General features: G+C 37.9%; 1 protein-coding gene across 1 annotated transcript in view; it reads left to right on the forward strand.

The window, feature by feature from the left end:
- Window positions 1–585: 585 nt before the first annotated feature.
- KCNB2 (potassium voltage-gated channel subfamily B member 2) overlaps window positions 586–18,936 on the forward strand; it is a gene marked incomplete at both ends in the record, with an annotated part of 180,429 nt that continues 162,078 nt past the window's right edge. Inside the window, one exon of the mRNA XM_084306616.1 lies at window positions 586–1,164. Coding sequence (XP_084162742.1) covers window positions 586–1,164 — 579 coding nt within the window. The remainder of the gene's footprint in view (window positions 1,165–18,936) is intronic.

An 18,936-nucleotide genomic window follows, 5' to 3' on the forward strand; every position in this document is an offset into this window, starting at 1 on the left:
TTCATTCAATTTCAGAATGTAACTGCCAAATTTGACATTTTCAGTAAAGGGAAGGTAGCCCCCATTTCACTTTTTCCTTATGCATATTCCTACAATCTTTCTATTAGTTTGCCTCACAAATTAATAATTAAATAATTAGATTTAGGTGACATGGCTGTATCAGAAACTGATAAAACAAAACAAGCTCTCCTTACAAACTGTCACATTTGATTTTCATTAATGTAGAAATTCTAGTTTGTTATTGTTGTTGTTTTGTTTTGTTTTGCTTTTTTTTGTTTTTTCTTTTGCTTAAACATAGTTCTCTTACACATACCAGTTGTTCCAGTGGTTCTTATACTACCACAAAAGATTCTCACTGCAGAAAGAGCAAATTACCATCATTATATTTTCATCTGTATATGAAACTGTGGAAGGAGAAGGAATGAGCATTTGGGGATTATATTCTGCATTGCAATATTCTGATTTTTTGTCTTTTTCAGCTTCAGGAATGGGTCAGTCTATCTGAAAAGGACTCTATCCAAATATTTATAGTCTCCAAGCTCATCCTCCTAAAGACTCTGGCATTACAACTGCACCCTTTTTAAAATGGCTGAGAAGGCTCCCCCAGGGATCAACAAAAAGTCTTCAAGGTCTACCCTTTCTCTCCCACCAGAACCAGTGGAGATCATTAGGAGCAAAGCCTGCTCGCGGAGAGTTAAAATAAATGTTGGTGGACTCAACCATGAAGTGCTGTGGAGGACTTTGGACAGACTTCCAAGGACACGATTAGGAAAGCTCAGAGACTGTAATACTCATGAATCTCTGCTGGAAGTATGTGATGACTATAACTTAAATGAAAATGAATACTTTTTTGATCGACACCCAGGGGCTTTTACTTCCATTTTGAATTTCTACAGGACAGGGAAACTACATATGATGGAAGAAATGTGTGCTCTTTCTTTCGGGCAGGAGCTTGATTACTGGGGGATTGATGAGATATATTTAGAATCTTGCTGCCAGGCAAGATACCACCAAAAGAAAGAGCAGATGAATGAAGAGCTGAGGAGAGAGGCAGAGACAATGCGAGAGAGAGAAGGGGAAGAGTTTGATAATACATGCTGCCCAGAGAAGAGGAAGAAACTCTGGGACTTGCTGGAGAAACCCAACTCATCTGTGGCAGCAAAGGTAGGATAAACAGTGTGTTTAATTCACAAGCAGGAGTTAAATGTCCAGACATGCATGAATCAATATTTTTCACTAAAATATTTAGAGAAAAGAAGAATCTAAACATCTACATATCATGAAATGAATACACCCAAATCTGTTCTAAAACCCACTGAAATCAGAAGAGGAATCCCGTTGATTTCAGTTGATTTTAGATATGTGCTACACTTTACATTTGTCGTATATAAACAGAAACGTGTGATTGTTAATGGACTTCACATTAAACTCTTTGATAAAAATGCATCTAGAGAACACTACTTACTTTTTTGTTAGAAATGCATTTGCTCATGAGAAACATGTTCTATTAAGCCCTCATTTATTTGTTACAGTTTTGATACCTGTTCTATTACAGGCATTGCACAGATGTGATATCACTGACTCATAAAGTGTGATAAGTGATAGTGAAAGAATAGTGTCAACAGCCGCTGTCTGTCATGGTTTTATATTGGGCAAGGGTTGCAGTATGTTCTCTCTTATACTGTGCTTTGTGGTCAAGAATTAGTGTTCTATATGAAAGTATTAAAGTACGTATATACACAATAAAGCATATATATACACATATATATGTATGTATGCACATCTATGTGTATATACAAATATATGTATATACAAATCTATGTATATGTATACCATATGCATGTTATATATAATATAGATATTCAGATAGAGGTAAGGAAGCATTCATGTGAAAGAAACCCTGTTCTGCTGTCTTTAAACAGACGAACTGATGAAAGTCTCAGTGATATCATGGAAAAGTTTCCCTTTGCATGAGTGCACACACTTAGGGTGAGATTTTGATGCTACAATTTAAGAAAAAAAAATTGTCTTTGCTTCTTGAGGAACTTGATTGTTCTTTTTGTGACATGAAGTATTATTTAATATGAGAAAAACTATCTCCAGTTTGGACCACTCAGAGTGAAAATGTTCAGCAGGTAGATGTCCATGTTAAGCTTAACTGTGGTTTATTTTTTTTCTGTCATTAATTTGTTGTTGAACGCAACCCCGTTGGACTAAGGTAAGTATTAAAATATGATGGTGGAATGTACTAAACCCCGCATCCTGTCAAGAACTTTTTATTGTAATAACAACTTCTTAAAACTGAGATGCAATATATGATTTCTTATTTTAATTTTAGTTCTTCATTGTGGACTGTGTAACTGTTTAAGCAGGGGCTGACCTTTTTCAAAATCTTATTTATGGTACCAAAATATAAGGTTTGTAACTGGACTAAAAGCTGATAGGAGAAAAAAAGGAGGGTATTAGGATATTTTACGAAACAAGAAGAATACATTTTCTGCTTTGGAGATTCATATTCTGGGCCATATGTTCCTCTCCAGGAGAAGGAGCAGAGGGGAAACAGATGGGCATAAGGTGTGCCAGAAAGGGTTCAGGGAGGCCATGTTGCACTCTGTGATCCCCTGGTACAAGTTAGCCTCCATCAGCCCCCCTCCCCAGCATTTTTGTGACACAGCTGCTACATGGCTTGCAGGAGTCAGGGACCAGCTTCTCAGTCCCTCACTGTTTAAAACACTCCCAATGTGACCTGTAATAGACCTTATCTTCTCCCAGTTGTCTGCAAGCATGAAAAATGAGGCAGCAGCAGCTGGATCTGGCTTCCTAGCATGCAGTGGTGAGCAGGAGACAGAGACTAAGATCCTGTAGGAACCACAGGGGCAGGACACATTGTGCCCAAGCTGGGACATGGCCTGCCATGGGCACTGCCTCAGCTACATGTCACACTATGCCTGGCAGGCAGGCTTGGGGGAAGTGGAAATGGATTGTGTGCTTGTGGAATCTTTTCTTGATTTCTTTTTAACATAGGGAAGGCTCACAGGGCTTGCGACACTTGTTTAGTTAGTGTTTTCCTAAGAATATTTAAAGTTAGGAGTCAGCACAGCAAGACGGAACAGATGAATAGGGCAAAACTAAAACAGTGATTCTACAGTTCTTTGCCTATGATTGATTAGCACTTAAACGCTCTTTGGCTTGGTAGATAAACGCAGAAACATAAGACAGTTAAACTAATAGATTTCTCTGCAGGTTTTGCAAATGAAGGTGGCTGTTTCTTTCATTTCCCAAGATGTTTAAATGGGTATTGTTTATTTTTCATTTCCCTTTTCCCTCATCTCCTGGTTTGATTGAATGTTAACATTCTACATTTCCTTGCTACAGGGAGTTTCACATTGCACTTATGTACATGTAGCAATGGATAGCTGGTTTGCATTATTTCAATCGCCTTCTGTCTAAGTTAATGCCATTTCATGTGATTCCTGTGATTCTAGCAGCTGGAAGTCACCATATTATATGCATTCAGTTTCTCTTTTTAGTGATACTCAGTCTGTAAATATATATATAAGCCAAAATTATAATCCGTTACACCCATGGCATCCTAAGGAAGGCTGTAGAAACTTGGCTGAATGACACGGTTGCATAGCATAAAGGAGAGCAAAACCTGTCGCAGCACATTCAGACTTCTGGAACATAAGCAAACAAGCAGAGCTGCATGTAAAACAAGATATGCTGGAGTCAGTCAGATGTACTCTCAGTCTGAAGCCATCGCAGGCTGTGTGAGGCTCCATGGCAAGATTCTTATCTGAAATGTTTGGATAACGTCATTTTCAGATTTCTCATCTTTTGTTTCATTATGTGGCAAATTGCTAATTTTTCCCAAAACAGGGGGCAGAACCATCTTCTTTCCTCTGTAGGAGTAAAGCCAACCAGCCACTGTCCTAGCAATCCTGTGTCAGGCTGTGAGCCCAGGACCACAGCCCCAGGCAGAAGGAAACTGGGCATGTCACTGAGGTGCCAGCTTTTTTCCCAGGGATGAGGGGTTTATCTCCACCACTCCTGGCAGCCGTGCTGAACAGCTGTGAGATCTGCTTGGCAATGAGCATCTCATCTGGAGATGATTCCTTGGAAGGGAGGTAGAGGCAAGTTGGGAACCAAAGTAGAAAATACTACTGTGAAGCTTTGAATTCAAATACTCCATCCTTTTCTAACTTCTGAAGAAGCAAATGAAAACATGGCAACGTACATAGCTATTCTACAGATACTGTTCAAGTAGTCATTCATGTACTGTGTAGCACCTAAGCAGTTGAAAGGAACAGATTGCTTTTTAATCTCTTTCACGTAAAAGATTAGGAAAGTGAGGTAAACACTCAGGTGTGGTTTTGATATGTGGGTGAGGCTTGCGGCCTCTTGATTCTGCTAAGATCCCTTCTAGGTCTGATCCAAAGCTTATTGAATCAAGGGGGAGTCCCGCTTTGGATTATGTATCACAGCACAAATCCTGCTTCTCTGGAGGTCAGTGAAGGCTTGCATTGACTTCACTTAGAGCAAGGTGAGACACAGCAAGGTCATAGCGCATGAACAGCTGGTATTGTACAGTATCTGTGACAACAAATAGGAAAGGATGATAGATATGCATGGCAAAGAATTAAAGGTATGGTTAGATAGTAAGAAAGTAGTATTATAGATCAAATTATGTTGTGCAACACAGATACTCTTTACTATGTGGGTTTTTTATTTTGGCAAACATAGGAATGTACCTCATCTTAGTCACTGGTTTCTCCTAGGTATGTTAATTCTTGCTTAGCTCTCACTCCTGCAAAGTTCTCCATGATTTCAGTTGAGGTTTTGAATAAGGAGTGAAGGATTTGGTTCTATTTGCCTGCATTCTTGTTCAAAAACTTTTCAAGTAGGGTTAAGAGAAAGAATTTCCAGAGGTTTGGCTATTTCACGCATGCAGAGTAATATGAAATGAGAAGCAGTCCTGGGGATTAGGAAAAGCAGGAATTTTGTGTAATCTACATCCCAGGGAATTTCTAACCCTGGCCCTCAAACCCGAGAGTTTTGTGACATTCTGTCATTCTTTAATTCCAGAGTAGCACCTGAGTTTTTAGACCAGCCATTTGATTATATTTTATGTGTAACCAGTATTTTGTGAAAACTGTTTGAAGAAATTATTTTACCAATTTATAGTGAAGAAAAACTGAAACAAAAATGTACTTTGAGTCATTATGGCACATAAATTTGAAGTGGAATCAACCTTTCCCAGAGTAGGGTCACAGTACATCCATTTTTCTCCAGAAATATCCTGTTCACCTTAGAGATTTTGTTTGGGAAATAAAATATACCATAATTTGGCTGTTTAGTTACAGTTTTTACACCTAAAACAGCTTCCTTACAGAAGCAGTAACTCTGAACAAGCTATCAGTAGTCTGAAAGTCCTCAAGAGACACCAGAATGAGTATTGATTTCCATGGACGTGAATAGACTTCAGGTGGATTGCACAGGGATATTAAGGATGAACCTAGATGAGTTGAAGCTTTTTTAATGACTTACGTGTTGTACTGTTCTGTACAGAACACTTAAAATCAGAGGAGCTTTACTTTGGAACAACTGTGAATCAAGTAAATCCCTATATTTAATTTTATTTTTTTTTTCAGATTATTAGTGCATGAGCTCTTCATGCCATTCTTGTTTATAGAATTTAAGAGCCTTATTCTTTTCTCACACTTGTTTTACATCAATGAGACTCACTTGAACTAAATCCTAAACAAATATGGAATGTTTCGAGTGCAGATGAGCTACTATAAACATAGTTAATGAGTTCAGAAATTAGTGGAATATCTAAGAGAAATACAGAGCCTATTTCTGCTTAGAGATATCTAAACTGCCTCAATCATCTTTCACTATCACTGGTATATACAAGATTATTTTAAATAACTTGCAGTAATGTTGTCAATAAATGTCAATATAATTTTCCTTTTTTGGTATTTCAGTATCTTGTATCACAGGTTGGCCCTTTGAATGTAACTGGAGAGTAATTGCTTGGGATTGACTCTACATGACTTGTACAAGTAATTCTTTCTCACATTAATATTTTCTTAAAGCTCAGTGTGAATATTAACTGATCAAATATAAAATATAATATAAATAAGTTAAGTCATTAAAAAAAATTACTAATCAGTCACATTCTATCCTTTATTTTCTCATAACCCCTGTTGATGTACATACACAGAAGGGTAAACTATTGGCCTTTGTGTCTCTGCAGCATGTGGTTTACCTTCTTTAAGGTTATGTGAAACCTGATGGGATTAAAAGTTAATTCTGTTTGTCTCACTGCATGGCTCATTTTTCCTTTTTTTATTTTGTTGATTTTTTTTTCTTTACATTACTGGCTGTAATAAGTGTTCTTCCTTTGTGAAAAGCACAATAATTTATCAGCTAACTAGCAGATTGTGGATTGCAGAAAGTATAATTATCCGAAGCCTGACTGGAAATCGTGAGGAGTTTGTGTCTTGCATTCAGTAACTAACCCTCTATGAAAATAAAATAACAATGAAAAAAATATTATTAAAAATAAAAGAAAGCATGATGGGGAGATTCAGGCCACTGACATTTATTTAGCTACTGAGTGCATTATGGCTCAGCTTGTCACACTGACTTGGTGAGAAAAGGCACTCCTATTATATGTTTGGGACTTTATTCTTATTTTCCATGGGTGTGTTTTACCTATAATGCACACTGACTCTTATTCCTATTCAGACTTTCTAGAGCAGCTTAAGAGTGATCATGGGATAAATGTGAATTAGCAGAGTTATTATGTGTGACTTCAAAACAGAGCTGAGTGTCATATAAAACATTTCTGCATTCCTTTGCAACTCCTCATAAATTAAATCCTAGATTGTCATGCAGAGTTCATTCAGGAGCAAACCATAATTGATGGTATGCTCCTGGTTCTTTTGGGTTGACAAACACATCATAAATGCTTAGAGAACCTCAGGAAAAAAATCATGCATTGCAAAGAGTTACCACAGATAAGAAAGGATTCTGTCAACAGCTGAATGTTTACACTAAGTATTTAAGATAAACTGTTCAAGTGAAAGAAATACATTTTCTTCTGTTTGCATCCTTTGTCACATTACACGAACAAAACACTTTTCCTGCATATGTCCTTTTTTTTTTTTTTTTTTTTTTGCTTTAGGTTTAAATGTTTTTTATCATCCTGATTTTGTTATATTTCTCCCAACAAAACTTATATTTTATGTACTTTCTAATCTAATTTTAGACCGAGTTTGAAGATGACAGAGAATTAAGTTTGTCTTTTTTTTTAAGCACGAGGAATGACTTTTGTATTACTTTAATTCCCACAAGTATTTGCATTTAGTATACTTCAGGGCATGATAGCTTTTTTTTTTTAAGATGAGTGGTATTTTCTAGCTGATATGTAGTTTGAACTTCTATTTGACCTCTGGTTTCAATTTATTTTACGGAGAACCTGTTATGAGCCTTTATCTGAATGTACTACCAGGAATGTTATAGTTTGCTTTGTCACTCCCAATACTTTAAAGACAAACAGTTGCTGAAACTAAGGTGCGGTAAAGCACAGAGAATGGTCACTGGTAATAAACATGTATCTCCATCTCACCATTATTTCTGGCCTGGATACTTCTTACCTCTCTATGCTTTTATGGTGAAGTAATTTTTTTGTGCCAAACAATAAAGTCAGTCAATGTGACTGTGAGGCAAAGATTACATTTGATCCTAGTCATTCATATTTAATAACTGAAGTGTTTTAATATCTTGAAAGATAACTGAATATATTGTTTTTTCAATAGATATCATATCAAGGAACACAGTAGACTGGCAGCAGATAATTGATTTTGTTTTAAGAGCTTGGGTATGCTCACTGCTGAAATGGTCATTAAAAGATTATTTACCTTCTTTACCTCTTCTGTGCAGTATCGTGTAACACATGATTCAGCATTTTTGGTCAACCTAAGTGTCATGGGAATGGAGCTCCTGTCTGATCCATCTTGCTGCAGAGGTGTTTAATGCCTCAGTTATATCAAGGTTCCCTCCAGCTGCATGATCTTATCTCTGCTGTGCTGAAAGGTCTTGCTGCAAAGTAGAACTTATTAAAAACTGCTATTAGAGTAAAATGAGTAAAATGTCTTTTGAACTGACCTGTTTATTATTGACACTTAATTCTCAGTAAATCAGCTGCTTAAATTATGGAAGCAGTGCCAGGGGCAAAGATGCAGTGAGTCATATTCAGACAGTCTACCACTGGCTTCAAACACTGGCACCAGGGAGTATCCCTGTTAATTGCATGAACAGAGGAGCACCTTTCCTACCTGCATCTATGAGAAAGCACTTCAGTCACTCTGGTTTAATGGTTACATCAAGGAAAATTAAAGAAGGTTTATGATAAGTCTTGTTAAAGGGAGAAAAAGTCAAGAATAGTTATATTAAAACTTTGGAAAATTTATTCTCTGTATTAAGATCTAGTAATGTTTTACAAAATGATGTATAAGAGTAATGACTAGAATGTGTCTGAATTTGTGTCACCATTCACAGAATTGCACACTGGCTCTTGCACAGAAACATGTGCCAGGATTTCAAATATACAAGGTTTCAGTGAATTATTGGGAGGTACAATCTTCATGAGAACAGCCTACTCTACAAAGTATACCCTTTCCTGTAATGGGTAGAAAGCATTATTCCAATTTACCCCAGCCCTATGTGTGCTTCTTAAGTTAATAGAGCAATTTTCTTCTACAATAATTGTTTATTTTAACCATTCATCATATCTTATTTCTGATAGTTGTTACCCTACATTGAGTCTAGTCCAGCATCAATATCTTTTAGAAGATGTATTGCAATATTTCTGGTTAGGATGGTCATATTTTGCGCATTATGCCATGCCCCTCTCTAAAGTCAGAAGCATCTCATGAGCTGGCTTTTCAGCTGTGACATGCCACTTAAGCTGTGTCATGTGTGAGTGGACAAACCAGACTGTTGTGTCTTTCACTTCACTGAGAGGCAGATCATATGTCCTAAAAATGTTGTATTTCCGTTCCGTGTTTTCATAAGCCTCTGGCAGTGCATTGTCTTTTGTCACGTAAGATATTTGGAAACAGACAACAGGGTGATACATACTCATAAATTAAATGACGCAAAGGTGATGTTATTTGGAGGATTATCCAGACCAAATCTCTTGGAAGCAAAGGGATGCACCTACTGACTGGATGAACAGGCTCTGTCTTCCTTTTGTAAACCTGAGAGCATAACCAATATATAAGCTATCCTGCAAACTGCCCTGTTTGTGTGAATCTCTGATTTGTTCCACGAGGTAGAAGAGCAAAAAACAGCTCCCAGGTGACCAGAAAGCCAGAGATTACTGCATGTTACTTATTTCTGAAAAGAAAAAAAACACACATGGTGTTTATCATGACATATGGCAGAATCAGAAGTCTTCTGTTTGGTGAAGATACTTGAGTCTTTGACGCTTAGTGCTGAACTCCAAGTCCTTTGAGGGAATATTGGAAACAAGCATGTATCACTGGCACAGCTGTTTCAAAGTGACTTTGAGATCAAAAAAGTATCCCAGTAGAGTCTTTTTAGGAAGACATCACAGTCTGCTCTTTATATGCATGGATAACTCTCTCTTTGGGGAGGCATACAATAAGGGCAGGTTTTCAGCAAGAATACAAACGTATATTTCTATTTAAGTTTATTTGATTTGCACCACTTGTAACCCAGACAACAGCCCTACATTTGAAGTTGTTCTGTTAAGTGTACAGTGCCTTCTCCACATGAATGTTATGGCAGTATGAGTGCGTGAATACTCATTCATACTCATACTCCATTTACCGAGACAGGTCTTCTACTGTTTTTGAGCAGCAGTGGAAGAGAAAGTTGTCTTTGAAAAACACATTTAGACACTGAAATGTTACTCTACATATTAACGTACTAGGCCTTATTTCCAAAAAGTGTGTTGGGTGTTGCTGGAGCTTTTAGTCATGCAATTCTTATGTGTAACTCTACATCAACATTTATGTTTTGTTACCTCTCAATACTGTACAGTGAGAAAATGTGTGAGATGGTGGAGGCAAACAGGTTTTCTACCTACAAACTGTCTGAATCATACTTGCTGAATTTTCAAGTCATCTTGTAGCTACTTGCTCTAAAAAGTTATACAAGATTTCTTTTAAAACATAGAGAAAGGCAGTAGCCAGAACATGAGATGCAAACCTGAAGCCTAAGGAAATTTGACAAGGTGAACTCTTGAAGTTGGACAAGTCTTGCCTGATCTTTGAGGCTCAGATTCATTCCTCACTGAGAATATTTTATGTCTGATGCTTGTGGGAAATGGTATTGTATTTCACTAAGCTCCTGCCTAAAAACTGGCACTTCACTGGACTAATAAAAAAACCCTTCTAGGATTATCTCAGCTTTTCTGTTCTAGCCTCTAAAAGGCAAGTTAAATAAAAGCCCAACAGGACTGAAGTTCTTCACAAAACAGCTTTTGAAGGAAGATTTTTTTTTCTTCAAGGAGTAATGATCTTCACTGCAGAACAGTTACCACACACGTTACCGAGGGATCAGTGTTTTCACTCATCTTTCATTGGGTCCCTCCTGATGCAACTTTAAGGGCTAGATACTGCTTTAAATAGCTCAGGTATGGCACTATAGCTCAGGCTGTCCCAAGGGCAGCCAAATTGCAGTGACAGTTTCAGGTGTCACCGGCCACATTCAGAATGCCCCATAGGAAGTGTTAGATGCTGGAGTACTTTGTGACAGTCAGCCCAGCTTGCCTTGAATTATGGTACTGCTAGAAGTATTTTCAGTGAACTCCTGAGATGGTCCTACTTTATGTACTTCTTCAGTCAGTCACGTTTCTGTGACAGACTGCAATGGCATCAAGTTTTGTTCTCCAGCTCACATTCACGTAGCTTATTTCCCAAGCACTGCAATCTACTTTTGAATTGCTTACTGAAGGGTCCTCCAGTGAGCTGTCTGTTCTGCTTTACTGAAGCATGTGTTTGGCTTTTGGGGAAGTTTTTTTTTCTGGAGAGCAGTGGATATTGCTAAATTAAAGTGCTTAAGGTATTTCTTTTGCAGACTGCAAGAGGTCATCTCAAAAGTGCTACAGATTTGTTCTGAGAACTGTGAACTCATTTCCATTTCTATTATTTTAACAAAACCTTTATATTGTCATATGCTATCTTTTAATTATTATTATTTTTTTTTGTATAAATTCTCCTGTGAATTTAATGTCATTTGAAAACACTGTTTCAGAAGTACTTTGGTCTATGTATGTATGCCAATACATTTTGTCACATTATAGCTCATGGAAACTTGGCCAACGCATCTGAACTCTGTCGGAACACTGGCATTGACTTCAGAGACCTTTAAATCATTCCTACCAACATTTAGCTGGCAAAATGAAGAGTGCCAAGGTATATGGCCAGTCCTGTGTGACTGGCCTGCAGCCTTTCTTAGAATTCAAGCAGGATGAACAAATGATTTAGACATAATTTAATACTGAGGCTATTTAGTAGTTTGGGATGTAGGTAAGCAGAAATATATTCTGTACTTAGGAGCCCTTTGGGCCACCATGGTCCCTCTACTGGCGACATATAAGGTAACTTCAATAATGGCAAGTATTTGCAATATTATGGCTAGAATTATAACTATCTACTTCTGGATCTCCAACTAAAAGGCTTTTTATTTTTTTGTTTTATTGTGTGTGTGTGTGTGTTATGATTCAAGATTTTCTGTGTCATTTTACAGCCTGTTATATAACTGCAGTTCTTTTCAATGTAGTTTGCTGTGTCTGATTGAGCTGAGGTCAGGAGAGTGACACCAAGTCCAAGAGAAAGATGGTTCTTCTGAAGATAAACTGTGAGGTTGAAGGTCTTGTGGATGAACTCAACAAGTACCTTGGGCATTGGGAAGAATGCAAATGTTTCTTCAGATAGGATTAGAAATCTAGATTTGTGATATTTTATTTTAACAAATAATACGTGAAGGCTTAAAGACAGAAGAAAAGTATGATGTGTGTTTTTATGCCAGAGCAAAGTTCTGTATGAAACACGTTATGTGAGAAAAATACCAGTTGTTCTTGACAAGAAATAGAATGAGAAATCCCTACATTTCTACTGTTTATTCTTTCAAAGGTCAATAAATGGTAAGGGAAACAAATCTGAACAGAGTTGGCCAATCATTTTAGAAGGTATGCAAGCTAAATCCTATGAGCTGAATGCTAAGTAGTAGATTTTATTTGGGTCTTTGAAATGCTTTCTTTCTTTCTTTCTTCTGTTTTTTTTTTTTTTTTTTTTTTTTTTTTTTTTTTTTTAAAGTTGACTTAAAAGAAAAAAGTGGATTTCTCAAAATAGTAAAACAGAGGAAAAAAAAAATGGGAACTTGTGGAAGGCATAGAGGGGCAAAGATACTTTGCATGGAACATGACTTCTTTAGCTAAAAAATATACAGTAGCAAATTTCAACCAGACCAAAGTCTGCTCTGATGTGGTCTTGGTCAAGTCACTTACATTTGTTACGGTTCAGATGGCCATTTTAAAGTGGGAAAATTCAACTTCATACCACAGACATACAGATAGGATTAATTTCATAACTGCTAGTTGCATGTCATTTCTTATGGTAAATATTATATTTTATCAGTGTTTTAGCCAGTATTTAACCCTCAGGTCAATCCTTACACATGCTTCAGTTTATTGTAATCAGAATTTTAGGCAGTTATATTCTGCTGCCCAATGATGAAGTTGGTGTGCATGGATTAAATTTTAAGCTACATATAGGAAATTAACCCAACATTATGTTGTTGCTACAATGATAGTTGGGGTGTGAATAATTCCTCTTAGTTTTTCAGAACCTTTTTCAGTCTTTTGATTCAGGAAGAAACAATGTGTTTTTTTACATACCTGCATGTGTACTTTCAGATACATTAAGTATGTTAAAATTTTAAGTAGTGTAGCTGATTGGAGATAAGAAGTCTTGGACGGAGGAGGATTTTCTGTGTAATGACTGTGCTATACAGAAAATAGATGAGGAGTAGATGTACTCTTTAGGAAGCTTTCTCAGTATTTGCTAACACCAGCAGGGACAGAATAGTGTGACAACTTTTACTACAATATTATGTCATTGATGTTAGTAACATCTGTGTGGAGGATAAGCTCTCTGAAATGTTTCTCTGTTATTTCTGAAAGCAAATGAGCCTCCTTTGAAGAGAGTTGGCATGTCTGACTCACAGGTCTCCTTTCCTCTTGAGCTGATTTCTGTCAGTATTTAAAAATAAAAAATTTAGTTTGAAAATGTAAGCCTAATGTTGGAAGTATCCATTATTGCACTGAGTTCTTGCTAACACGTCTGATACTTACTTTCCAAAAATTCCTCATTCACAGTAATTTAACTTCAGCATTTGTAACTCCAGCATCATCTCTTTCCTTCCTGTTTTGATTTAGAAACAAAAACTAGCCTTACCTAAGGCCAGCTTCCAGAAAAGGAGGCTGTGTGTGACAGAGAAGTGGTTGGCAGAACACAGTTGCTCACAGAGTGTTTTTGCTGCCTTTCTTTCATGGAGGTGTCATCCCTCTGGGCTGCTCCAGAGAGGGACCATGCAGCTGCCCTGGGCACTGTGCGGGCACAGATGCTTTCTGCCTGTGAAGTCAAGCTGAAAGCACACGTGCAAGCTGCAGGAGAGCCCACCTCCCTCACTGCAAGCAGAAGGCAGAACTGTAATTCTCTTTCATTCCTTCTCCCTTCTCTTTTTAAAGGGGAAGATGGGAAGAAAACCTACAAAATCTCTGAACCTTTGCTCATATTCCAGTTATCCAAAGAGGGACATAGCCTGTTGAGAGATGGACTGAGCTGAAGAGCATTCTTTTTGGGAGGAGAAACCCTTCAAAGACACACAATAATGGGGGAATCCCTGTGCAGGTCAGTGCACACACACCACCATACAGGAATCACTGCTTGGTCTAGCTGAGGCACTGCTGATGAAAGCAGAGGTTGTCTCCTTCACTGTCCTGTCATAGGCAGATAACATGGTCACATGGTCACAGAAATGACACTGAGCCTGCACAGAGGTACCTGAATAAAACTCAAAAGAAAAATAATGTTTTTTATCTGAATTTTCCCTTTTTATCCCCTATTTCTGTATAAGTACGATTTTTTTCCCTATGCTAATTAGAAAGGAGTCAAGCAAAATGCTACAGTGTTGTATTTCTGTTTTATTAAGGTCTAAGTAGAAGACTCAAAATATTTTTACCATTTTTGCTAAAATATACATTTTTAATATTACTTTAACTGCTGTTTCAAAACTTATCTAAGGTGAAACCTCCCCTCCAGAGAGATGTTCACCTAAGTCTGCTGAAGTGCTTATACTGGCTCTGGTAGGAACTGCTGTAACAGGATACAGTACTTAAAGAAAAAAAAAAAAAAAAAAGAAAATACATTTTTAAGTGGATGAAGAAGCCTGATAAATTTATACAATGATGTTAAATACTTCATTGTTTGGTGAGTTGTCACAGATAAGGTAGATTTCCTAGGCTTAGGGGTGCTATTTTGAAACACAGTTGTTGTTGTAGGAGATTTACAGTACTCTGAAAAAATGGAGTGAGATAATAGATCAAAAAGAAGTAAAGCACAGAGCCAGGTTGTGCCTGAACAGTAAAGACAGTCTTTTATTCCCTTTCCACATAAAATCTGTGGTAGCAGTTGTGCCAGTGAATACTGTTTTGTTTGCACAACAGTATATAATCTCCACTCTAGTCCTATGACCATAAAAAAAATCCCCAGGCTAGTGCCCTGAGTGATGCTGAGAGCCTCAGCTCAGCCGCTGTGCAGCAGAAGGGCACTGCACAAGCTAAAGTCTTTCTTTGGAGGCAGCCTAACTGCAGCCCATTTCAGAGATGAGCTGCCCTGGGGATGGAGCAAGGGATCAGTGCAGTGGCCGGACTGTCCTGTGTTACAGAGGAGACATGTATCTGCAGCAAGATGCATATTAGTTGGAATAACTCATGTAATTTGTATAGCTATGTTTGCATCCTTTTTGGTAGCTTTATTTTTGAGCTATAGGGCTGACATTATTTCATATGGTAAGGGTTCAAGAAAAATGCAATAGGTAGTCAAAGTCATTGGATAATTTCCACAAGGCTAGAAGAGATAAGAGATCAGCAGAAAAGAAGACCAAGTATAAGATAGGGAGTAAATGAGAAATAGTGACTAATGTCTAAGTATGCTGAAGAAATGAAAATACATACTTTTTTCTTTTTCTTTTTTTTTGGTCTAAAAGCACTGGCTATATTATTTATTGCCAAAATCCCTAGCTAGATATCTTACATAACTTTCTGGTTCTGTTGTCAGGCCTTTTGGTTAGAAAACAAAGCTAATGTCCGTATGATTTAATGCAAAGTTTCTTCAGTTTGCCATGTCTTAATTCCTAGCACAAAATTCCAGCACAGAATCACTGAATGGTTTGGGTTGGAAGGTACCTTAAAGATCACCCAGTTACAACCCCCTTACCATGGGCAGGAACACCTCCCACCAGACCAGGTTGCTCAAGGCCCCATCCAACCTGGTCTTGAACACCTCCAGGGATGGGGCATCCACAGCTCCTCTGGACAGCTTGTGCCAGTGCCTCACCACCCTCATAATAAAGAATTTCCTTCTTATAACTAACCTAAACCTACCCTCTTTCAGTTTAAAGCCACCCCCCTTGTCCTATCTCTACACTGCTTGACAAAGAGTCCTCCTTCAGCTTTCCTGTAGGCCACCTTAAGACCACAGAGCATAGTGACAGCTATCTGGAGTTATTTAGAGCATAGTGAAAGCTATATGAGAGATGGTTTGACAACTAACCTGCTTGTGAGTAAGCTTATTCATTCTGTGAAAGCAAATCAGTGTTTTCTCCAACTGTGTAACACAGAATTTTAAACTAAGCAAGAGACAAGTGTTCTCTTATGTTTACTGACAGCTCATGTGTTAGGTATGGGCTTATAAAAAATACTGCTCAAAGTGAGGTGCTTTGCAGCTGTGTGAGGTTACCTAAGCATGTCACTGCTCCAGCCCAAAGGTACCCCAGTGAGGCACATACAGCTTGCTTGAGAAAAATTTAATTTGATCTTGTGAGCTCTTTTGTGCTCCTTGTCACTCCTTGTAAAGATTAAGTGTCACAAGCTCACCTCTATGGCGAAAAGGCATCTATTAAAGAAAGCATCAACATTTTAGAGTATTTGGGAGTAAAATTAATGAGCCTTGCTTACAAATTAAATATGGACATGTGGATGTATGCTCTCATCTGTCCCTGATGTCATTGTTTTAGTACAAAGTGCCTCGTGATATTGAGTGAATCAAGATTTACAGTAGTTTGGCAGAGCAGAGAAGTACAAAATGTACAAATGTGGAAGTGACGTACAGTACCATAACTTTAAGGTCATACAGCAAGTCCAGGACAAAGCAGGGAGCTGGACTCAAATCTCTAATGTCCTATGTCCTCAACAGTCCCCAACACACCTGGACAGCCTTTTTTTTTTTTTTTTATTTTTCCCATGGAAATGGAAATCTGGTTGCACATATGTTAGCCTTGAGAAGACAGGCAGAGTTTATCCTCCTGTACCATTACAAATTAAATAATATCCTTGTTTGATAATGTTGGCAGAGATTTTCAGGCATACAGGTCTAAGGGACTCAGATGTGTTGTTTCTATTTATTTTAATGGGAAATAAGATAATTTAGCCATTATGTTAGGAGTCTGTCTGTGTAATGACATACATACTGATTGATCCTAGAGTCTTTTGACATGCTCAGCCCACTGCTATTGTTTAAAAGAAAATTTATATATTACATTATACTTATGGAATTTGACTGCTGCTTATCATAGCAACCATTTGCCTTTGATCAGATTTCTACAGTGTAGCATGAAAAGTGGATTAATATTTAATTTAAAGTCAATATAAAAAGTCAATAAAAAAGACTTTGTAGGTGGGAAAAGAAAAAGGAATGTTAAGAGCAAAGATAAAAGGGCAAGAAAGATGCATCCAGATTTTGCTTTAGATCCATATCAATAACCACCATCATTCTGTTCTGGTCTGTTAACTTGAAAATTCTTTATGTCCAGCAAGCAGAAGTGAAACACCTTCTTTAAAAGGCTGCAACCTGCATACTTTTCCAGTGTACTTTGAATTAGCTGAACTTATAATGAGTGCTGTCAGGTTCTTTTGTATTCAGAAGAGCAGCAAGTCCCATCCTTCAAGTAGTCTCAGACCAGTTATATTATTAAGCTCTTGCAGCTCATCAGATGGGATCAGATGTTTGTTAAACTGAGAGAGTTGTTTTACAGTCAGAAAGAGCCACTAGGAGAACATGAGTTTACTTGAAATTTGCACACCCTTACTTAGTTATCTTTTGCATTAAAGTAAGTACTTTGTTTTTAGCTAAAGTACTCTTTCATATATCATAGAATATCCCAATTTGGAAGAGACCCACAGGGACCATCAAGTCCAACGCCTGGATCCACACAGGACCACCCAAAAAAAGGGTGTCTGAGAGCATTGTCCAAACACTTTTTGAACTCCAGCAGGCTTGGTGCTGTGACCACTGCCCTGGGCAGCCTGTCCCAGTGCCTGACCACTTTCTGGGTGAAGAACCTTTCCTTAACACACAGCCTGACCCTCCTCTGTCCCAACTCCATGCCGTTCCCTCAGGTCCTGTCACTGTCCTCAGAAAGCAGAGCTCAGCCCCTGCCCCTCCGTTTCCCTCATGAGCTCCTCACTCCTTCTTTGCAAAAGGACACTAGTCTTTAGGAGTGTCTGGTGTTGGTCTGATCTCCATTCATGACAATTTGAGTTTCTTCTGTACAAAGACAGTGATTTTAATGGGCCCAGGCTGGGCTGTGGGTGTGTGTGGGGAGCTTGGATGCTCCTTTCCTGAAGGGGAGTTAGAGCCCACCATAATATCTCTCCAGAGTGTCATGAACTGTGTATTTTAAGCATGAAACTTGTCAGAGATGTAAGAATTTCCAGCAGGCAGGTCTCCCCATTGCTTTCCAGCCCCTGGACCATAATCTAACACTAATGGACCTGTAACGTGCCCAGAGTATTAAGGTTTGACTGCCTGACACTGCCTGTTTATGAGTGTAAAGACATACTTGTGTAGCAAAGCTGAAGCTGTGGAAATGTCATTGTGATGAGGGAGAGAAATAGTGAGATTATATCAGATTTTTCTTTCTTCCCTTGCTTACCAGATGTTTCCAGCAATGCTTCCCCTCAACTGTGGTTTCAAGTGGAAAATTAAGGTATAGTTATTGTCACAATGACGCATCAGAAAGGCCCAGAGCTGCCAGATTTTCCTTTCTCAGAGAGACAGATAGTGATAATAAAATATAAGCCATACAGGATGGTCTCTTGCCTACTGGTTTTGCAAGTGAAAATATGACCTGCTGTTAAGAGAGGAAGTTTCCAGGGTTTAGACAAGATCCATGATGCATTTTCTGCATTGCTGTGAATGTTTTTAGTAACCAAAAGACAGCTGTGAGTTGAGAAAATGTTGAAGCAATTTAAGATTCACTGTAGAGGATGATGTAGCTTCACTATGCACAGAAAGCAAGTCCTATGTAATGTCAGGTCAAGATGTGGTGCGGTAAAATAGCAATAACAAATTTGTCAAGCAGTGAGCTTGTGAGGTTTTTTTGTTTGTTTGTTTGTTTGTTTTGTTTTGTTTTTTCAAATTTTGAAATTTTAAAGTGGAATGGGTAAAAATTACTAAGCTAATGGATGACCATCAAGTAGATGGGAAGTAGAAAAAGCTCTCGCCTTAATTCAAAGGTCAATTGAATTTAAAGAAAAGCAAAAAGACAGTGTTGACAAAGTTGTTATTAATCCGGATATGTAAAAACAGATAAACCAACAGACATTAGGGTGAT

The sequence above is a fragment of the Netta rufina genome (genome assembly GCF_964035555.1).
Source record: "Netta rufina genome assembly, chromosome: 2".
Classification (NCBI taxonomy): Eukaryota; Metazoa; Chordata; class Aves; order Anseriformes; family Anatidae; genus Netta; species Netta rufina.